The sequence below is a fragment of the Pan paniscus genome, chromosome 10 (assembly GCF_029289425.2).
Source record: "Pan paniscus chromosome 10, NHGRI_mPanPan1-v2.0_pri, whole genome shotgun sequence".
NCBI classification, from domain to species: domain Eukaryota; kingdom Metazoa; phylum Chordata; class Mammalia; order Primates; family Hominidae; genus Pan; species Pan paniscus.
This window is the reverse complement of record NC_073259.2, coordinates 54,185,561-54,209,936: the sequence shown is the minus strand read 5'-3', so window position 1 is coordinate 54,209,936 and position 24,376 is coordinate 54,185,561. Positions and strand designations below refer to the sequence as shown.

Here is a 24,376-nt window from a genome sequence, read left to right as displayed (position 1 = left end):
CTGCTTTTGGCAGTATGGTCATGTTCACAATATTGATTCTACCCATCCATGAGCATGGGATGTGTTTCCATTTGTTTGTGTCATCTGTGACTTCTTTCAGTAGTGTTTTGTAGTTTTCCCTGTAGAGGTCTTTCAACCCCTTTGTTAGGTATATTTCTCAGTATTTTATATTTTTTTGCAGCTATTGTAAAAGGGGTTGAGTTCTTGATTTGATTCTCTGCTTGGTTGCTGTTGGTGTATAGAAGAGCTACTGATTTGTGTATATTAATCTTGTACCAGGAAACTTTACTGAATTATTTTATCAGTTCTCAGAGCTTTCTAGAGGAAAATTATTCCTCTGGTTATTCTCGTTAGCAATTATTTCCTCTAACCTTTTTTCAAGGTTCATAGCTTCCTTGCATTGGGTGAGAACATGCTCCTTTATCTCGGAGGAGTTTGTTATTATCCACCTTCTGAAAACTACTTCTGTCAATTCATCAAACTCATTCTCATTCCAGTTTTGTTCCCTTGCTGGTGAGGAGTTGTGATCCTTTGAAGATGAGGTTTTCTGGTTTTTGGAATTTTCAGCCTTTTTGTGCTGGTTTTTCCTCATCTTCATGGATTTATCTACCTCTGGTCTTTGATGTTGGTGACCTTCAGCTGGAGTTTCTCTGTGGATGTCCTTTTTGTTGATGTTGATGCTATTCCTTTCTGTTTGTTAGTTTTCCTTGTAACAGTCAGGCCCCTCTGCTGCAGATCTGCCGGAGTTTGCTGGAGGTCCACTCCAGACCATCTGCCTGTATCACCAGCGGAGACTGTAGAACAGCAAAGACTGCTGCCTGTTCCTTCCTCTGGAAGCTTCGTCCCAGAGGGGCACCTGCCAGATGCCAGCCAGAGCTCTCCTGTATGAGGTGTCTGTCGACCCCTGCTGGGAAGTGTCTCCCAGTCAGGAGGCATGGGGATCAGGGACCCACTTGAGGAAGGAGTCTGTCTCTTAGCAGAGTTCGAGTGCTGTGCTGGGAGATTAGCTGCTCTCTTCAGAGCCAGCAGGCAGCAATATTTAAGTCTGCTGAAGCTGTGCCCACAGCCACCCCTTCTCCCAGGGGCTCTGTTCCAGGAAGACGGGAGTTTGATCTATAAGGCCCTGACTGGGGCTGCTGCCTTTCTTTCAGAGATGCCCTGCCCAGAGAGAAGGAATCTAGAGAGGCAGTCTGGCTACAGTGGCTTTGCTGAGCTGTGGTGGGATCTGCCCAGTTGGAACTTCCCTGCAGCTTTGTTTACACTGTGAGGGAAAAACAGCCTATTCAAGCCTCAGTAACGGTGGACGCCCCTCTGCCCAGCAAGCTCGAGTATCCCAGGTCGATTCCAGACTGCTGTGCTGGCAGTGAGAATTTCAAGCCAGTGGATCTTAGCTTGCTGTGCTCCGTGGGGTGGGATCCACTGAGCTAGACCACTTGGCTCCCTAGCAGGGAAGCCATGAGGGACTGTGCCATGAAGGACAGTGCATTCTGGCCCCAATACTATGCTTTTCCCACGGTCTTTGCAAACCGCAGACCAGGAGATTCCCTTGGGAGCCTACACCACCAGAGCCCTAGGTTTCAAGTACAAAACTGGGTGGCCGTTTGTGCAGACACTGAGCTAGCTGCAGGAGATTTTTTTCACACCCCAGTGGCACCTGTAACACCAGCAAGACAGACTTTGATGTAGGCATTTAGGGCTATGAACTTTCCTCTTAGCATCACCTTTGCTGTATCCCAGAGGTTTTGATAGGTTGTGTCATTATCATTCAGTTCGAAGAATTTTTAAATTTCCATGATGATTTCATTTTTGACCCAATGCTCATTCAGGAGCAGGTTATTTAATTTCCATGTATTTGCATGGTTTTGAAAGTTCCTTTTGGAGTTGATTTCCAGTTTTATTCCACTGTGATTTGAAAGAGTGCTTAATATAATTTTAATTTTCTTAAACTTATTGAGGCTCATTTTATGGCCTATCATATGCTCTATCTTGGAGACAGTTCCATGTGCTGCTGAATAGAATGTGCATTCTGCACTTGTTGGATGAAATGTTCTATATGTATCTGTTAAGTCCATTTGTTCCAAGGTATAGTTTAAATCCACTGTTTCTTTGTTGACTTTTTGTCTTGATGACCTGTCTAGTGCTGTCAGTGGAGTACTGAAGTCTCCCACTATTATTGTGTTGCTGTCTATCTCATTTCTTAGGTCTATTAGTAATTGTTTTATAAATTCGGAGCTCCAGTGTTAGGTGCACATGTTTAGGATTGTGATATTTTACTGTTGGACAAGGCCTTTTACCATTATATACTGTCCCTCTTTGTCTCTTTGAACTGCTATTGCTTTAAAGTTTGTTTTGTCTGATATAAGAATAGCTACCCCCTGCTTGCTTTTGGTGTCCATTTGCATGAAATGCCATTTTCTACCCCTTTAAGTTTATGTGGGTCCTTATGTGTTAGGTGAGTCTCCTGAAAGCGGCAGATAGTTGGTCTGTGAGTTCTTATCCATTCTGCAGTTCTGTATCTTTTAAGTGGAGCATTTAGGTCATTTACATTCAATGTTTGTATTGAAATGTGAGGTACTGTTGCTTTCATCATGCTCTTTCTTGCCTGGGTACTTTGGTTTTTGTTTTCTGTTTTTTCTTTTTAATGTGTATTTTTGTTTTATAGGTGCTGTGTGATTTTTGCTTTAAAGAGTTTCTGTTTTGAGGTGTTTCCAGGATTTGTTTCAAGATTTAGAGCTCCGTTTAGCAGTTCTTGTAGTGGTGGTTTGGTAATGACAAATTCTCTCAGCATTTGTTTGTCTGAAAATACTGTATCCTTCCTTCATATATGATGCTTAGTTTCTCTGGAAACAAAATTCTTGGCTGATAATTTTATTTGAGGAGGCTGAAGATAGGTCCTCAATCCTTTCTAGCTGGTAGGGTTTCTGCTGAGAAATCTGCTGTTCATCTGATAGGTTTTCTTTTATAGGTTACCTGGTGTTTCTGTCTCACAGCTCTTAAGATTCTTTCCTTCATCTTAACTTTGGGTAACCTGATGATAATGTGCCTAGGTGAAGGTCTTTTTGTGATGAATTTTCCAGGTGTTCTTTGTGCCTCTTGTATTTGGATGTCTAGGTCTCTAGCAAGGCTGGGGAAGTTTTCCTCGATTATTCCCCCAAATATGTTTTCCAGGCTTTTAGAATTCTCTTCTCAGCTATGCCGATTATTCTTAGGTTTGGTCATTTAACATAATCCCAGACTTCTTATAGGCTTTGTTCATATTTTCTTATTTTTTTCTTTGTCTTTGTTGGATTGGATTAATTCAAAGACCATGTCATTGAGCTCTGAATTTCTTTCTTCTACTTGTTCAATTCTGTTTCTGACACTTCCCAAAGCATTTTGCATTTCTAAAAGTGTGTCCAAAGTTTCCTGAATTTTTTATTGTTTTTCTTTAAGCTATCTATTCCCATGAATATTTCTCCCTTCACTTCTTGTATCATTTTTTGGATTTCCTTGCAGTGGGCTTTGCTCTTCTCTGGTCCCTCCCTGATTAGCTTAATAACTAACCTCCTGAATTATTTTTCAGGTAAATCAGGGATTTCTTCTTGGTTTGGATCCACTGCTGGTGAATTAGCGTGATTTTTGGGGGGGGTGTTGAAGAGCCTTGTTTTGTCATATAGCCATGGTTGGTCTTCTGGTTCCTTCTTATTTGGGTAGGATCAGTCAGAGGGAAGGTCTAGGGCTGAAGGCTGTCGTTCAGATTCTTTTGTCCCACAGGGTGTTCCCTTGATGTAATACTCTCCCCCTTTTCCTATGGATGTGGCTTCCTATGAGCTGAACTGCAGTGTTTGTTGTCTCTCTTCTGGGTCTAGCCACGCAGCGAGTCTACCTGGCTCCAGGCTGGTATTGCAGGTTGTCTACACAGAGTCCTGTGATGTGAACCGCCTATGGGTCTCTCAGCAGTGGATACCAGCGCCTGTTCCAGTGGAGGTTGCGGGGAGCAGGGTGCAATGGACCCCATGAGGGTTCTTAATTTTGGTGGTTTAACGCTCTATTTTTGTGCTGGTTGGCTTCCTGCCATTAGGTGGAACTTTCCAGAAAGCATCAGCTGTAGTAGTGTGGAGAGGGACTGGCAGTGGGCAGAGCCCTAGAACTCCCAAGATTATGTGTCCTTTGTCTTCCACTACCAGGGTGGATAGGAAAGGACCATGAAGTAGGGGCGAGACTAGGCATGTCTGAGCTCAAACTCTCCTTGGGCGGGTCTTGCTGTGGCTGCTGTGGGGGTTGAGGGTGAGATTCCCAGGTCATTGGAGTTGTGTACCTAGGAGGATTATGGCTCCCTCTGCTGAGTCATGCAGATTGTCAGGGAAGTGGGTGAAAGCTGGCAGTCACAGGCCTCACCCAACTCTCACGCAAACGGAAGAGCCGGTCTCACTCCCACCATGTTCCCGCAACAGCCCCAAGTCTGTTTCCAGGCGGAGGGCGAGATGGGCTTGAAAATTTGCCCAAGGCTGTCCGCCTCCCAGTTGTGAAAGAAAAGGGCTTTAGTTTTTCCCCGGCCTGTGAAGTCTGAATGCCCCATTTGCGTCCTCCCTTATGGCCAGGAGGCTTCTTGCCCCATTCAAATTGTTACCAAGTTCAGCTACAGAATTTCTTCACCCTGTGGACTTTTACCCCCTGCTCCTCTGGCCACTCTCCTGATGGATCACTGTGGTGCCAGGCAGGAATGGGCTGCTTGGGATCCAGCAAGCTCCCAGGGCCTTTCTGCTGCTTCCTCTACCCCCTTATTTCACTTGGCTGTCTAACTTGACTCAGCTCTCTAACTTGACTCGGCTTCTATTACGCTGAGTTAATAGAAGACAGAAAAGTAAGAAGAGGAAATAAAGCTGGCAATATTACTCTGCAAGGAGAGTGGCTAAAAAGTAAAAGACCAAATGCCCCAGAGAAGATTCCCCTACAGTTCTCTTTATCCGAAGCAAACTCAAAAGCTTAAACTCTGGATTTTCTTTCCCACTTTACTACTGTTTTTCTGTGTAACCTTAAAAGAGAGTCATTTAACCACTTGGTCTTCTTAGGTAAAAATCTGATACCTTTCATTCATCCAAGACAGACTGATTATCTGCTTATCAGAATATACCAAAATATAGTTTACTACAAGTTCCCCAAAAAAGAAAGATGTTATCAAACCCACATAGAACTTAGTGTTTTCTTTCTCACTACCTACGTACACCTTTCCTCCTCCAAACATGAACACATGTATTTAGGTTGTGGTAATGATAATGTGGGAAGTGTCTATTTATTAATAGTCATCAGATAAATATTTCTTAGATTGAACATGGAACATCTTTGATATTATAACTAGAGTTTAGAATAGATCACAGTGAGAATTTCTTTTTTTTTTTTTTTTTTTGAGACGGAGTCTCGCTCAGTCGCCCAGGCTGGAGTGCAATGGCATGATCTCGGCTCACTTCAAGCTCCGCCTCACGGGTTCACGCCATTCTCCTGCCTCAGCCTCCTGAGTAGCTGGGACTACAGGCGCCCGCCACCACGCCCAGCTAATTTTGTGTATTTTTAGTAGAAACAGGGTTTCACTGTGTTAGCCAGGATGGTCTCGATCTCCTGACTTCACGATCTGCCCACCTCGGCCTCCCAAAGTGCTGGAATTACAGGCATGAGCCACCGCGCCTGGCCGAGAATTTCTTGAATTTACTTTAACCATCATCATCTTCATCTATCACTCCTCTTCTTTATTTTGACACATGCAGAAATATTTTATTGGTCTATGAGATACAGTGCAATGATACTAACACCCTTATATTAGGAAAGTTAGTACTCCATTTTCTCTACTCTTTCTCTCCTGTGAATAAAGGAAAATAATCAATTCAGTTGCATGTTGAAATTATTAGGATGAGAGTCATATTATAAAAAAAAATGCCTCATCTAAAAGTGAAATGTAATGTCTGAAATATGTAAGTTTTAAGAACTTACAAGTCCTCCATTCGGTAGGGTAGAGGATGAGAATGTATGGGTTGGGATATAAAGAAACATAAGTTATCATACAAATAAAAGATATACATCTATATCTATGATATACTGTCTATAGATAAATATGGTAAAGGAAAATAAAATTAAGTATTTCAAGAAGAAAATCTATTTTGTCAAATGTGACAGAATAGTAAATAGGTCAAGGGAATAGGAATAAAGGATTCTTTGAGGGAGAAGATAAAAAAACTAAACACGGTAAGATTATATAACACAACTGTGAGGATGATTTATCTTTTAATGTATTTGTTTAATATTATCTTTCCTTATAATCTTTCTATAAACTCACCTTGGTGAGAAATAGAATTCAAAGTACCTTATATTTCCATTCACTCAGATTTTGAGGTGAACGACAGAATTTTCAAAAACATATTTCAACTTCTACACATTATTAGGGTTGAATTAAAATAAAGAAAAGCATTAACTGCTTTATTTCCCACTTAAAAGGGAAGAAGCTGGAAAAAAAGAGTAAAATTTTATATACATAAACATATGTGTTATATGTAATAAAATATCCATAGAAAAGATATTCTGAATTAACAAAGTAACACAAAATAAAAGGCATAATTAAAATTTCTATTAAAAATACAAAAAGTAAATTATTAGACTCTAATAGATTATTTTAAATCAGAAACAAATTTTATGATAGTATTTCCTTAATCTTGAGAATAATGGAAAAAGATACATATATATACACACACAAATAAAGACTAGAGAGAGCAGGAGAAAACACATTACATGAGAGTCCCAGATTAGTCGTTTTTTATGCAGACAGTAAACAGTATTACAGTGTATCATAATGACACTGACTTACACTAAATTTTATCGGCTTATAATATGAATGTCTGAAATTATGTACTGTGAATAAACAACAGTTACTCAGCATAGGTATTGTATTATTTTAATGTCTAATCCTTTAACCTCTAGACATGAACATATTAATTTATGCAGGAAGTTGATTAGCTGTTTTACATCATGTAGACACAGTCTAAGTTCAGCCATCATTTACTTTATTTTATTCTTCCTGTTTTCCAGGATTGATAATCAAATGCAAACAAAAGCTCTATGACAACACTACCTATATCATGTGCAGTTTATGATAAGCAAAGTGCATCTATCATAAATAGTAGAGAATATCAGGATCCTTATATCACTTGATCTTCAGGAAAAAAGTGAGGCTTTGGAGAAATGAATGTTTTATTAAAATTTGACAGCATCAATCAGCTCAATTTACACTAGTTACTGCTAATGGATTATGACAGTCATTTCAAACTAGGAACACACTGGCCCCAGTCACTACCCATAAACTAGAGTTGGCTCTGTTTGTGATACCAGTTTTAAGTGAAAACAAAAAAAGTACAAGAAAAATCCTTCACTTTCTATGCTTTTATACTTGTCAAGTTTAAATGCTTAGGAAAAAAAGCATAACAAACAAAACATATTTTCAAAACCAGAACAAATATTAGGTTGGTCAACTAACGAATTCACATAGGATTATTAATGGATTTAATTATTTGATGCTTGGTTCTAGCCTAGCTGCAATTCTATACTTCCACCAGACTGCAGAAGGTGGACACATCTCAGAACAAGTCATGATGTGCCAAATTCAGAGAACAAGCAATCAAACGTGCCTGGCACTAGACCAACAGATGGGCCTTAATAGAGCTGGTAAAGGTGAGAAAAAATGAAAGTTAATGTCAGAGAGAAGCAGGAGAGAACAAAATATTGAAAATGTAGTCTCGAAAGTTAAAGTCCAACAGGGATTATGATTAAAGTCAAATCCACAAAGTGTGTGAATGTATAGAAAATGGAGTTTCTCAACAAATCTTGATTTAATATACTGGCTCATTGGGTCCTAATCCTTCTTTTTTAAAAATATTTTAATCAATTCACTCTTCTCAGTCACTAAATAACTCATCATATCTCAAGTAATTAAAAAATATCAAGAGTCTCAAATACAAATGGTTTACCAGAGAAAATTTAATTTTACATAATTTGTATTTTCTTAATGAAAAAATTCAATCAATAGGCAGGGAGTGGGGAGGACTTCTAAGATGTGGCAGCTTTTAATCTAACAATATGTGCCCTGGGAAAGCACATAACCTTCTCTAAACTGTATTTTATTATTTAGGATCTTAAAAGTCTACTCTGTAGAGAATTGAGAGAGTCCTGTATGGCCCTTATCATAATTTGAAATCTTATATTTAACTGTGAGTTTATTTAATGTGTGCTTCCTCTACCAGCCTGTACATCCATGAGGACAAGACCCAGGTCTATTTTAGTTACTGCTGTAGGTCTAGTGCAATAGAGGCCCTCAAAAATGGGTTTAATACTGAATGAGGGAAACCTAGTAGAGCCCTTAATATTTAGTCCTTCCCACCCTCAGCACACATACAGCTTTGGGAATTACTCTTAAAATTAGAGAACAGGGAATTTTTCTGTATTCCTCACTCTCCTTCCCACTCAATCTCCCCTCTACCATACTCTGGTTATAATAAACGTACTTCTACTAATGTCCTTATCACATTGCACTGTAGTAGACTGCACCAAAAAGAAATGAATTAGTTATCTGTGTGCCCATAATCTCTGGCAATGCCAGGTGATTTCCTTCTATTTTGCTTTCCAACCAGCATCAAGAAATGGCTTAGAAAAAATGACACATTTAAGCTCAGAATACAAGGAGGTATTGGATGGCGTAAAAGAGAAATTTTATGGAATCAAATAAAGCCAATCATATAACAAACAAAATAAATCACCTTTTTCTAGTAACAAATTACTGGAATTAAAAAATTGTAAAGTCAGTATCTCCCAAAAGGAGAATTCATACATTTAATCAGAACAAATCACTGAGTCTAGTATTTACATGAAATACTTTTCACTATTTCACATAAAATAATCCTTTCACAATCTTTTCAGTAAAAAGCCAGAAAGAAATACATACATGATGGTGTTAATGCCTGAGAGCTGCTGGAACATTTGTAGGCCACAACCCACAATTAAAGCTCGGCGAGTTGGGGGATAACTCAGCATTCTGCAGATCACAGGTCCAGCTTTTTTAAGAAAGAAAGAAAAAAAAATACAACTATTATTTTTAGCTCTCATAGTAATTATTCCCAATAGGACAAATTTTCCCAAATCTTCATGAAATCAACATGACTGGGCATTTTAAATCAGAACAACTCTATTTTTACAGAAATCTGGGTACAATATTTTATTTTGCAAACAGATAGTGTTTTTGTTTTTGTTTTTAGTTTGAACTGTAAAAGCGACAAGAGATAATTTAAGTTTAAGCAATTTATGGGTACTAGAAGACCTATATAACTAAAACTGTCAAATTAGTCTTCCTTAAATCCCTACAAGCTCTAGAGATTAACCACTTCCTTTGTTCTTCAACTTTCTTGTCAATTAAGTATTATTTAAAATCCATCCATGTGGGACTACTTAAAAGTCACTGGCAAAATTGCTTTAATCAACCGTAAGAAAAGCATTCATTAAGAAGAATTAAAGAACAAAATTCATGTTATTTTACTAAAGTTACAGAATTTGGGCATGATGTCAGCCTTGGTTATAGCTACAATGGAGATTATTAATAAAAGTTACCAAAAAGTTAATAAAGAAAAACAATTAATACCTATTATCTATAGATGTGTGTGTATGTGTGTGTGCATGTGTGTGTGTGTGTATTTCTAAATTTTGAATAGTCCCTTAAGAGGCAATCAATGATTATTTTAAAATACAAATGAACTTTCAAAATGGCAGAGATACTTTGGTCTTTATCCGAACTCTGGATCAGTTCTGGAAAGCTGTAAATCTGAACCACTGAGTCCTTAAGTAGGTTGACTAACCTTATTGATGCCTGTTGTCAGGGCATAATTACTAAAAGTGGCCCTTCCAGCCTCATAAGTGTTCCAGTTACAATGTCACCTTAGCTTTAAGAGGCATTCTATATGGTGTCCTTAATGGAGCTAGAGTCAACTCCCAGGACCTAAGGTATTCCCGCTGTTAGAAGAGATGGCCTGGGATCACTGCAATGCTAACTGCTTAATTAGAGTCCAAGTTTTGTTAATGAACTCTAAACCAAGTCCGGTAAATTAAAATCCAAAGAAGTCTAACTATTTCAGGATCTTTTGAAAATCTAATATTCAAATTCACAAAAATGGAATACAATATGTATGTTGTCTCAGCAATAAAAGTTAGTATGGGATGTCAAGCCAGGGCATTAATTAGAATGAAATATTATAGGGGTGAGAATATTCTATTCCTACATGGATATAAGTATAATCTTAAAACTTGAGTTATTGCAAATGATTTTGTTTCTAAATGGCAAGAGAGGGAATAGATTAATTTAGAGAAGCGTTGATGGTCATTCAAAGCTAAATGTAGTGACGATCCATTTAGAAAGCAGACTGAGGGTATTATAAATGTCAAATTGCCTTAGATTCGAGCAAAGCAGTATTAAAGCCTAATATATCAGAAAGACTGTGTGAAACAGGTGAATTTTGAGAGTTTGATTGTAACAATGCTGAAATATATCTGGATCAGCAACCTGAAAGATAGGCAGGCTCATCTGCAAATACAGATACCTGCAAGTGACCCACAAAATAAGCAAGGCACTACCTTTCCTTTAATCAAAACTTTCAAATAAAAATAATAACATTTACCTTGTATATCATGATTTTTTTTAAAAAAAGACAACAAAACAAAAACAAACAAAAGCCCTTTCTCAGATGAGAAATTAGTCTTTCCTAATGCAAGAAGTCTATTATAATCTTTGGAAAGATGCATCTACTTTCACTATTAAACTGTATCATGATTTGATGGTCAGGATAGGTAATAATGATTTTGGAGAACAGAAATACAGAACATTATGACAAATTAGGACCAAAGTTTGACTTGCCATAAAAACAAGAGGTAAGCTATTGCATAAACATCACATATTTCCTAGTTTTTTAAAATCTGGATTTTATATTTTCTCTTGATTTGGATTTCCTGTTAAAAATAAATGATGGTAGTTCCTTTATTAGACTGGATTTTTTAATGGATAAATTTTGGTCCCAGCAGCTGCACATCTGATTATGCATAAACAAAATTAAAGAATTTCCTTTCATTAAAATTATGAACCTAGCTTTATTAGGCAGTAAAACTTCCTTTACAAATGAAAACCATCATTAATCTTTATATCACAGAATCTATGAGGCAGAAGAAAAAAATCAAGTATATTAATTGGCTGAATGTTCATAAGTGAACATTTAAAATGTCATGCTCTACTTAAAACATTTCTTTTGCTTTTGTAATTAAAAATGTTTTGTGCATACAAACATTTCACATTTAATTTTATTTTAAATGTTTATCTTTCAAACACAGAAATTCTCACATTATAAAAACGAAAACCTTTAACCAACTAGATTAGAAATAAAAGACCTAAAATATAACACATAGTAAAGCAGTAGATTCAAGATCCCAAAATGAGCTCATCCCTCTTCCTTCACTCTGAACACCTCATACTACCAAGTTGCTAAGTAACTTGCATAAGGTTGTCCAGGTGGCAGAGGCTCCAGCAGCAGGGATGAAAAAGAGTCCCACAAGGGCAGCCACTTTTGTGGATGATAGGTTGTCTGTGAACCTAGCCTACAGAAGGTTTTCTAAGTATGATTAAAAATGCACTAAAAGCCAGTTTGTATAAAATTCCAGCTCTTGACTTTCACTTCCAGCTAAGACAGAATAATGGCTATCAGCTTTCCCTTTCTACATGAATCAACTAGAAAGCCATGCAAAAATGCATGAAACAACAGTTCTCATGCTAGCGGATAACAGGCAATGAAGCAAAGTGATACCTGAGATTTGGGAAACAAATGAGGCGAACCCTGTAACTGTCCCCAGCTCAATATCTCAAAAAAGTTTCCAGGCTGCAGCACAGGGCAGGTAAACCAGGCAGACCTTGGTGTTTCCTTGAGTTGAAAAGATGCAGCTCAGAATACAGAGATGCCAAGGGGGCTAGAGTTCAGATGGCAGAGGACCCAGGGAGGATAGATTCAGAGAGGGAGGAGGAGAACTCTGGAGATCTTCAGAGTTTCCCTTGAGTATTCAGTTGAGTACTGATCAGTGTAGGTGTGTGAGGAAACAACCCAAGACAGGGGAAAGAGCTACTGCAAAGGGTTAGAGAAATCAATTCCAGGAGCTCAAACAGGGCTGGGGATAGTGCCTGTTCCTATGAACCAGAGTGAAAAATCTGAAGCATATGAAAGAGTATTTAGAAGGGATATACCTTAATAATGGTGTAAGTTTAGTCCTAGATTAAACATTACTTGAATGCCATCTAAAACAGCATAAAAGCAAGACTCAACTGCTTCTAAGCAGCTTAATGGTATCCCAGAACAAAACTCAATGAGATAAAATTTTATAATGTGGACATACAATAAAAAATAACTAGGAATGCACAAAGGCAGGAAAATACAACCTGTAAAGATAACGGGACCAATTCATCAAGAGAATATAACAATCCTAAACGTGTATGCACTTACTGAGAGCTTCAAAATATTAATACTTGAAAGAAAAACTGACACAACAGAAAAGGGAAATTGAAAAACCTACAATTGTACTCTCATATTTCATCACTCTCAGTAACCGACAGAAAAAGTATCCTGAAATTCACCAAGGATATAGAAGACTCCAAGAACACTATCAACAAACTTGACCTAATAAGTGACATTTAAACCACATTCCACCAAATAAGAGCAGGATATGCATTCTTAAATTGTATGGTCAATGTCTTAGAATATTTACCTGAGGTAGATTATATTCTGAGCTCTAAACTAGTCTCAACTAATTTAAAAGGATTCAAGTCATATTAAGAATATCCTGACCATAATGAAATTAACATAGAAATCAGTAACTGAAAGACAACTGGAAAACATCCCCCAAATTGGAAACTAAATAACACATTTCGATGAAAATTAGTAAGAATATAAAGCTGAAAGAATCTAAACACATAGCCTATAAAAATTTGTGGAATGGAGCTAAAGTGTAACAGGTAAAATTACTGCAAGAAATCTTTTAGGAAACCTTCAACCTTAAGAAACCAGAAAAAGACAGACGAGTGAAACCCAAAGTATGCACATGCTAAAAGTATTACTAAAGATCAAAATGGAAATCCATGAAGTAGAAAAGAAGAGAGTTGAGAAAAATCCATAAAACCAAAATTGTTTTTTTAAGACCAATAAAATTGATAAGCTTCATGCCAAGCTATGGTAAGCTAAATAAGGGCCCCTCAAAACATATTCACATCCTAATCCCTGAAACCTGTATTATCTTAGATGTCAAAAATAAACTTTGTAGATATAATTAAGTTAAAAATTTTGCGATCGGAAGACAATCCTAGATCATCCAGGTTTTCCCTAAATGCAATCACATGTATCCTTATTAGGAGGAGGCTGACGAAGATTCGAGACGAAAGCAGAGAAGACAAATGCAGAGATTGGACCTATGCAGCCAAAAGCCAAGGAATGACAGGTGCCCCCAGAAGCTGGAAAAAGGAAGGAAGAGGTTGTCCTCTACGGACTCTGGAGGGGGTGTGGGACAGGAGTGGACACCTGGCCACCACAACTGTGAGAAAATAAATGTCTACTGCGTTAAGCTACCAAATTTGTAGTAATCTATTATAGTAACCATAGAAAACAAATGCACAGACTATCCAGGAAAAAGCCAGAAACACAAATGACCAATATCAGGAGTAAATGAGGTGAACTCAGGACAGATATTAAAATAATAAGAGTATCATGAACAACTTTATGCCATTAAATTCAGCATCTTCAATGCAACAGACAAATTCCCTAAAAGATACAATCTTCCAAACTCACTCAAGAAGAAATAGCCTGAGTAGCCAGCCCTATAAGCTATTAAAAATACTGAATTTGTTAAAAACGTTCCCCCAAAGAAAACTCTAAGTCCAAATAACTTGACAGAAAGCAGATCAATGGTTGCCTGTGGAGGGAGGAATTACAAAGGGGCACCAAGGGAAGTTTTGGGGAGGCAGCAATATGTTCACTTGCGTGGTTGTGGTAATGGTTTCATGGTGTTCACATATGCCAGCGTCTCAAATTATATGCTTTAAATACATGCTTTTTATTGTATGTAAATTATTCCTCAAGAGAGCTGCTAAAAATCAACAACAAAAGTAAGAAAAAGCTTCACCAATAATCTAGAGACTCTAGATGTCAGGAAGGCTGACATGGTGAACTGGATAAGAAAAAAAATTCAATATTCAAAGAGCATGATATTCCCTTAAGTAAGAACACAAGGGGGTTATTAGAAACAACAATATTTGATCAAACTGAAGTAATGAAGTCGGCTGTGAGACTGCTGAAAGAGAACTGCCAATGATGAAGCCCCCTTAACATCTCTTCAAGGTTTTTCTTGCTCTTATTCTTCCCTTTCTTTTTGTTTTATTTATTTATGAGTTTTACCTTGTATTAATATTAAAGTTAAGGAGGAAAAAGTGGAACACTTTGTGACTAATGGATTACAAGATGCAAACTGTAGGAGGCTTCCCCACTGCTGATAAAGTAAAGATGCCCCTGTGGAGAAAGCAGGGGCCTCACTGGGAGCAAGATAATCACTGCTCAGCTTCAAATATTATTCTCCCCACTCCTCAATTTAGGGCCCTATAATTGGGCTACAATCAAGCACAGCAAGATCCCCCAACACCATGATCCTTTCCTGAATGCAACCAGAGGCGGCCATTCTCACACAATCACCAAGAGTATTAAACATTTGCTCAAATCTCAATGGATTATCTAATACTTCAATAACCCTTCATGCCTTATGAACAATTTCCTATCATCATCAGAGTCCTGTGAAGTCAGAGAGACCAAGTATTGCTACCCCCATCTTAGAAAAGAGGAAACTAAACACAGAGGGATTAGATAACTCTTCCAAGGTCACAAACTAGTAAGTGTTTAGAGAGAGAACTTGGGCCGACATCTTGTTCATGCCACAAATGCCAAGATATTTTGTATGCCCACTTAAATAAGCTTATTTTTCTTAGCATAAAAAATCAACAACTTATGAACAGTAGAAGTAACACAAAACAAAACTGAAACACTTCCAAGCTATAGTAACAAACATACTCTGTGCTCCTTACGACTGCAATTCCTCCACTTCATTTTCTTCATCATTTTCATGGTCCCACCTGCCACTCTATCCAGCCTCAGTTCCAGATTTATCTACTTCAAGCCACTCATTTCATTCCCACATCCAGGGAGTTCTCCATTCCCACATCCAGGGAGTTGAGCATTGTTTGAGAATAATTATAAAAATGAGCCACACTCATTTTGGGACAAATTCAGCATGTCAGGTCCTGCGTGCTATCAGGGGAGCCTTTCACTCATCTCTAACTGGCTCCCAATCATGTTCTCACAACATTCACTTTAAGCATTCCTCCTCCTTGGACTTCCATTGATTTCTCCTGTCTCTCTGGCCAAGAATCCCCCAGTTCCTTATCATATCTGAAGCGCTTCCCATGAGCCTACTCCATGCTAGGGACAGAAACGTGAGGAGGCCCAGCCCCTGAGGAGCTCATAATACCAGGATGGGGTCATCCATCAAAACAAAACAAGCTATGCCACAATGGTGTAAGTGCTCTAACAGAGGTACATATACAGTATTATGAGATTAAGGCATAAGGAAGGACCCATAAGAGGTATGCCACTCAGGTACATACAAAACAGAAGTCCTCATTTCTCACTCCAAACTTGTTCTTTACCCCATGTTATCTAATTTCAAAGTAAATCAAGATTCATGGCTTTTGAGTGCTCCTTCTCTCTTCGTATATCCTGAATCTAATACATTGCCAAGTTTTAATCAGAATTAATGTATGTATGCCTAACTTCTTTCCACAAAACATTGGAAAGATTTCTTCTGTTCTGCACCTGTACCTCTCTGCCTCCCCACCTTTCTACTGCCTGTCTGGCTGGCATCCATCTCCCAGTGGGACAGTGCACGGCTGTGGAAAGTGTTCACACAGACCAGTGTTAACATACCAGTCCTACAATGTAGCCACTGTGAGATTCTGTAAGTCTCCATCGCCCCTTCAGTAAAATGGATTTAAGAGTAGTACTATCCATTTGAGGATTAGAGATAATAAGGTTCCTGGCACATACTATTCATGTGTTCAATAAGAAGCCTAATATGTGGTCTCAACATCCCCAGTCTCTACCGAATCCAATCCATCCCGCCTCCACATTGCTGCCACCTGTTGGCTAAAGCACCCCACTGAATCCTCCACTTACTTGTTCAAAACCATTGATAACAGAACCATCAGGGCCTGTTTCATGAAGGGGACACTCCTGCCCCAGCCCACCTGAGAAGATTTGTTTCATACTACTTCTCCTCCAATAGGCAATGCTTCAGCAATTTTTGGGTAATCTGTTTTACTCAAAGAAGTCCCATATTGTTACAATTTTGTCTCTTACAATGTTCCTTCTGCTTGGGATCCCATCCTTGCAATTCTGAAGGACTGGACCAGGCTCTCACTCCTGGCTAATTTGTTTTGGGGACTAGGTCCCTGATCTCTGTTCCATAGTGAATTATGATCTCTGTGCTGGATTATGTCGGGTGTGTAGTTCAGGCTTTGCTCATTTTATCATTTTACTTCCCATTGTGCTTAGTTCAGGATCATGTAAATAGAGGACATTCAGTAAATATTTCCTTGATGAATATAAGGAATAAAAGAAGGAAAGAAGAGAAAAAAAGAGAAACACCAGAGCAAGTATGGGGATTGAGAACTCATGGATGAAGCAATTTGAGTATACTCCAAGTTGCTAAACAATGTTGTGATTAATTAGAAACTACCACCAAGATCCTGAGCACACCCATGCTGTTTTCCTCTTCAATATGCAGCAGACGATGTTTGTGATTACAAGCTGGTGCTTGGCACATGTTCTGCTTGAAAGAATGGACTGCTGCTATTGATGAATTCAACCCCATGTGGTTCAATCATTCTTTCACAGTCTGGCATTTATGCCAATACATTCCAAAATCCTCCAAGGCAATCAATTTGCCAAGATGTTGTGATGGGCCAGTTGTCTATAGATGCGTGCTTGTAAGCTGATCATGGTACATTAGGGCCGGTATGCAATGACTGTGTTAATCTAGTCATTATTATTCCAGGTTGCTAATGTAAAGATTTTTATCTACTTAGAAGAGGAGATGATTATAGGTCTTAATACCACTAAAATACTGTTTTCAAAAACCAATTTCTGTTACCATCAAGAATTCTTTCTAAATTCTAAAATATTTTCTTTGTCAAAAGTATCTACATAAATGAAGCAGACATAAAATGCATTCCTCAGCAATTCTCAACTGAACAAATTTCAAACTTCTTAACAGTCATGGGAGTGTGGTATGTTGCTGAGGAAAAAATTACGAAGAATTACTGTTCTAGAAAACTTTTATTTAAAAAGAGGAAGTATCCTTTCTAAATAAATAATTTTCTTTTTAAAAAAATTTTATTTTACTTTAAGTTCCAGGATACACATGGAGTATGTGCAGGTTTGTTACACAGGTAAATGCATGCCATGGTGGTTTGCTGCACCTATCAACCAACCCATCACCTAGGCATTAAGCCCCAGATGCATTAACTATTTATCCTGATGCTCTCCCTTCACCTGGCCCCCAGACAGGCCCCAGTGTGTGTTGTTCCCCTCCCCGTGTCCATATAATTTTCTTAAATAGCTATATTATTAGCATTGTCTATAGACAGGGCCACTTTTTTTTCCTATATGTAAATACATCTTTATTGGGGTCTGCTAAAATATCAGTTATTTTTCTCTAAAGTTATATGCATATTTCATAATATTGATTCCGCAGTACCTGACATTTTGGTTTCTATTATCATTGGTATCTTTTTTAACATTACATTTCCTCTTTGAGGCTGCACTTGTATGTTAATTTTATATCCACCAATTTTGGTGAACTCTATTAATTCTAAAAGATTTTCTGTACATTCTCTTGAGTTTTCTACATAGACTTCTGCAAACAATGACAGCTTTATTTATTCCTTTATAATATTGGCTAGTATTTTCTTGGAGACGAAGACTCGTTCTATTGTCTAAGCTGCAGTGCAGTAGCGTGATCTCAGCTCACTGCAACCTCTGCCTTCAGGTTCCAGCAATTCTCCTGCCTCGGCCTCCTGAGTAGCTGGGATTACAGGCATGCATGACCACGCCTGGCTAATTTTTTTATTTCTAGTAGAGACAGGGTTTCACCATGTTGGCCAGGCTGGTCTCGAACTCCTGACCTCAAGTAATCCACCCACCTCAACCTCCAAAGTGTTGGGATTACAGGCGTGAGCCACCGCGCCCGGCCTAATATTGGCTAGTATTTTCAGTACAACGTTTATTAAATGGTGAAAAATGGTTTCCTGTCTCATTCTTTTTTTTTTTTTTTTTTGAGACAGAGTCTTACTGTGTCACCCAGGCTGGAGTGCAGTGGCGTGATTTTGGCTCACTGCAACCTCCGTCTCCCAGGTGCAACTGATTCTCCTTTCTCGACCTCTCGAGTAGCTGAGATGACAGGCGCTCGCCACCACAGCTGGCAAAATTTTGTATTTTGGTAGAGATGGCGTTTCACCACGTTGGCCATGCTGGTCTCGAACTCCCGACCTTCAGTGATGCACTCGTCTTGGCCTTCCAAAATGCTGGGATTACAGGCGTGAGCCATTGTGCCTGGCTCTTGCATGATTTTAAAGAGAATGCTTCTTTTTTCTTTTGTTTTTTTTTTACTTTGAGATGGAGTCTCGCTCTGTCATCAGGCGGGAGTGCAGTGGCATGATCTTGGCTCACTGCAACCTCCGCCTCTTGGGTTCAACCAATTCTCCTGCCTCAGCCTCCCAACTAGCTGGAACTACAGGTGCACGCCACCACGTCCAGCTTATTTTTTATAATTTTGGTAGAGATGGGGTTTCACCATGTTTGCCAGGCTGGTCTTGAATTCCTGACCTCAAGTGATCTACCTGCCTCAGCCTCCCAAAGTGCTGGGATCACAGGCATGAGCCACCATGCCTGGCCTAAAGAGAATGCTTCCAAAGTTTCATCAGTAATATCCTTGATGAAAGCTTCTGATACGTATCCTTAAACGGATTTAGGAAGTTCCCTTTTATTCCTGGTTTACTAACGTTTTATCAATAAGCAATAATTTTTTTGTTTATGACAGAGTCTCACTCTGTGCCCCAGACTAGAGTGCACTGGTATGATCATGGTTCACCACAGCCTTAAACTTCTGGACTCAAGCAATCCTCTCGCCTCAACCTCCCGAGTAGTTGAGACCACAGGCACATGCCATCACATCTGGCTAATTAAAAAAAAAATTTGTTTTTAGAGGCAGGGTTTCATGTTGCCCAGGCTGGTCTCAAACTCCTGGGCTCAAGCAATCCTCCTGCCTCACCCTCCCAAAGCGCTGCGATTACAGGTGTGAGCCGCCACACTCGGCCTTTCTTTTCTTTTTATGAGACAGAGTCTCACTCTGTCACCTAAGCTGGAAAGCTGTGGCACAATCACAGCTCACTGTAACTTCAAAACTCCTGGGCTCAAGCAATCCTCCCACCTCAACCTCCCAAGGAGAAAAAACAATGAACTTTAATACATGTACCAAAATATCACATATACCCCATAAATATGGGGTGTTCACTTAATTTAAAAAGCAATGAATTTTATCAAATGCCTTTTCTCCCTCTATGGAGATGAGCATTACACAGTAAGTCACAATAATAGCTTTGTAACATCAAACCACCTTTGCATTCCTGAGAAAAGCCCTATGGATTACCCAGGCTGGAGTGCAGTGGCATGATTTCAGCTCACTATGGCCTCTGCCTCCCGGTTCAAGTGATTCTCCTGCCTCAGCCTCCTGAGTAGCTGGGATTACAGGCGCACACCACCATGCCCAGCTAATTTTTGTATTTTTAGTAGAGACAGGGTTTCACCATGTTGGCCAGGCTGGCCTCAAACTCCTAACCTCAGGTGATCCGCCCACCTTGGCCTCCCAGTGTGCTGGGATTACAGGCGTGAGCCACCACACCCAGCCATGGGTTACTCTTGAAGGCATCATTCAAATGCCTTTCTGGCAGAATTTCCAGAACCCATATAGAGACAAAAAAATCATGTCCAGTAGATTTCTTAGAATACTCACAGTCACCCATTTATGCATCTCTGCCTGAACTCCTCATGGCTCCTTATTGTGCCATGCTGCCTGCCACTAGACAAAGCCACTTTTAAATGAAAGGACAGACACACTTGACTGATGGTATTCTGACAGTATTTTCACAATATGCTGTCATTCTTAGTGATATAATAAAGTTTTCTCACCTACCCGGTTTTTCAATAGATATTATATGCAAGGAAAAAAAGAATATATATGACTTGCATCTGCTAAAGACTATACAACCATAATCAGTGTTGAATAGTACAATTTCTCCAAATCAGGGAAACTCAGGTTTGACTCTATCTTGACCATTTAGAAGCTGTGTGATGTTGTGCAGGTTCCTTACCTTCCCTGAGCTCCAGGTGTTTTCATAATTAAAGGTGGAAATGCATGAGAAATATATCCCACATTAATTCAACTACTGATGCTATGATTTCATCCATAAGCTCTCTAGTAGAATTTCTCCATAGCTGAATACAATTTCAAAGTTTTACATTAAAAATAGCCAGTAGCTCACGCCTGTAATCCCAGCACTTTGGGAGGCTGAGGCAGGCGGATCACGAGGTCAGGAGATCGAGACCATCCTGGCTAACAAGGTGAAAACCCATCTCTACTAAAAATACAAAAAAATTAGCCGGGCATGGTGGCGGGCGCCTGTAGTCCCAGCTACTCGGGAGGCTGAGGCAGGAGAATGGCGTGAATCCAGGAGGTGGAGCTTGCAGTGAGCCGAGATCACGGCACTGCACTCCAGCCTGGGCGACAGAGCGAGACTCCATCTCAAAAAAAAAAAAAAAAATAGCCAATAAATTGTATAGGTTTTCCTTCTCTGTAATCAAATAAACAATTACCCTTCACATTTAAGATTCCACAAAATATTTCAAATAGATTCATTAACATAAAGAATAAATGCATTCTATACTTATAATTTCTTTCCTTTATATTTAACACTCCTACACAGATTACTAACAATACACTAGGCATAAATGAGTAAGACCTAGACAACAGGCTCCCATAATAAATGACAGTTCTATCAAGTTCAATCAAGATATGTACTGCCAAACTATTCTTACAACTACAGATAAATCAGAATTATTCCATTCCCCTGCCTTCATTTTAGATCACATGTAGGCTCCCAAGAAATCAAGTATTCTTGAATCTCTATCAGAGCAGAGCATTTTGAGATGAACTATGCTCCTAAACATTAATCATTTGCTTGGTTAAAGAAACTGTATTTGTATAGATATTTAAGTTTTATATGGATATTGAGTAATATTCTATTAGCACATTCCCTTTTTAGATTCAGACATTCAACAAATAAGTACTAATGAGAATTAGGGTGAAAAGCTAACCATGTATGATTCATGCTATATTTGGCTTTATATATAACAGTAATCATGAATAAAGCTATCAAAAAATAAAACTCAGCCTGAATTAAATGGCCCATGATCTTATGTTGGGGCAGAGTATCTTTTAAAAAAATTGAAATTGTCCCCCAGATTCCGGAAGTATGACTACTGCAAACATAAGGGGGTACCTTGAAATGTAACATCTCAAAAGAAAGAGACGATGTTTTCTGTCAGCATGATTCTCAGAAAATCATAATTATTCCAAAAATATCCCAGAACTATATATATAAAAATGAACTGAACATATGAGGCTGTAAATGTATTCTCTAATTTCAAAGTAGTTCTTGTCCCTCCCTCAACTCTCTTTTTCTATTCTTCTATTACCTGTACCACTAAAAAAGGAAAAAGAAAAACTATTGAATTTACATATTAAAAAATACCAGTGGTAGTCATTAAATAAAGAGAGAGTAAAGATGTTCTATAAAAAAGGGTAGTGCTAAGTTCTCCAAAATGTGGTAGGAAGTAAAGCATTACGTTCATGGAAGAGAAGAGTTAATTCAAAGTATGGACTTTCCAGTCTCTCATCTTTCACTTACTTATAAAGGTGCCATTCCTAAAATAGATAAGAAGCATAAATGGTTATGGAAGAATATAAATGCTATGGGAAAAGGAGGAGGACATATAACCATATCTTCCATTTGTTTAGCTATGCTAGGACACTTGAGATTTAAAACTATCTTTACCATGTCGGGAACATAACTGACAGAGCCTACAAGGAAGATGCATACATGAATTTGGTCACCATATGCAAGAGGGTTGGTGCACAGGGTCCTGGAGGTCACGAGGTGAATGCTGGATCTTAGGATCTATTTGTCTCATAAAGACAATCCCATCATATCCTATATCATAGCATATAAATAAAACAAATCTCTCTTCTTAAGGCTGACAAACACACAGTCTATCTTGGTCAATTAAACTCTTTCCATGAAAGCTATAAGAGGCTGCTGAACCTGCTTTCAGTTAGTAAAGAAGGCCAGCCACCTTTGAGAACCTTAGTGGAAAGGCTGATCTACACATTAAGTATGAATCAAAATCTAGATTTCTATAGGGAAAAAAATTATTAGATAAGCCATTTAGTCTTCTTGTCTTATTTTACAAATTTTCAGAAAAAAAACCTCTCCAATAAAACGATCAGATACAAATGACAAGATATAATATTTCCCAATTAAATACAACTTAAATAACAGAAAAGGCATCAGCTAACTAACACAGTTTTATGTATTCCTGAAAAATCTGTTAAGAGCAACATAATACCAAAACAATCCCTTCAATTTTCTTTGCCCCAAAACATTTCATGGCCTAAAGCAGTTGGTAACTAAACACTCCCTTATGAGATCAATACCAAAAATGAATTAATATTGAAAAGCAAGTTTATGGACATTATTATGCTGGAACATTAGTTTTAATTTTACAATGCTATTGGATTTCTATGAAGAATTGATCTTTTTATTGCAGAAAACATTTTAAGGTTTTCTGTTAAAGTCTCCTCTTGTTACATTTAGCAAAACTGAAGAGTACAAAATGAGATAACACAGTGAAAGAGCCTGAGTAATCTGAATGGGTTCAAATGACTTTTAAAAACTACTTACAAACCTGGCTTAGAATAAAGTAATCTAATTTATGTACCAAGAAACCAAAATAATACTTCAAAAATAAATTTCACAGATTTCTACTTATATACCCAGTGACATACACTAGTGAGGGGCCTTGCTTTGTAAAAAACAATGTTTAGGTTTATTCATGTATTATAAAGATTAGTTCAGAAATTTCAGTGACCTTTTAGGATAGAGTACAATTTTCAGAGTTTGGCCTATAAGGGTAATTTCCTTCAGGATCATAACTGTATTTGATTTGAAGGCAAACCTATGATATATCACTATGTCTGAAACACAATCACTGAACCAAATCCAATGAAATACCGCTACATTAAAAGGAATGCAAACGAAAAACTAAAGCTCTTAAAGAACATTTAGGAATGATTAACATTATTAATTTTAGGCAACTGGCATATCCCTGAGTGCTCAGATTTAAACAAAACTTGGACATGAGAAATCTGCTAGCATAATACTACACCTATGGGATGCGGGGCTTGACTGTCCACAAGGAGGTCATTAAAATCTTTTTTTCATATATATATACATATATATATGATACACACACATATATAAATATAAAATATGTATGCATATGTATGTAGAGATGTGTGTGTGTATATATATATATAGAGAGAGAGGTGGGGTATGTGTGTGTAGAGAGAGAGAGAAGTATGTATATGTATACATACATAAATACAGCGTGAAAGAGAGAGGTTTTGTAGTTACAATGATCATCATTACAGAATCTTCTTATTACTTGTAGACCTTTACTTCCTGAATCCCCTTTTCTGGCCCTTCTCCACCCCGATTTTGATAAGGTAAGTGAGGTACCACTGAATATATAAATACGTTTGTTCCAAATTCCTGCAACAATTCTGTTCCTTCTTCCATGTTTTTAATTCACAGACACATGCCCACAAAGCTAAATGTTCTGGAAAACTGGCAGAATTTCAGTAGAGAATGATTAACAGCAGGAAACCATAGAAGTGAGTTCCACATGTTCTGCTCTAGAAATTTTAACAATAGAAATCAGAAAAAAATAATATTGGTATTCCATTAGCACATTCAGCAGACAGAAAATATTTGCATCCAGTGACTGCTAGTCTGAGAAGAAATACGCATGCCAAGCACTCCTATTGAACATCCCTTAAGCATTCCCCTAAA

The 24,376-nt window shown here is 38.2% G+C and overlaps 1 protein-coding gene across 1 annotated transcript in view; it reads right to left on the bottom strand.

The window, feature by feature from the left end:
- SLC2A13 (solute carrier family 2 member 13) overlaps nucleotides 1-24,376 on the bottom strand; it is a 339,724-nt gene that overhangs the window by 181,993 nt on the left and 133,355 nt on the right. Inside the window, exon 4 of the mRNA XM_034936026.4 lies at nucleotides 8,960-9,068. Within this exon, the coding sequence (XP_034791917.1) occupies nucleotides 8,960-9,068 (109 nt within the window). The remainder of the gene's footprint in view (nucleotides 1-8,959; nucleotides 9,069-24,376) is intronic.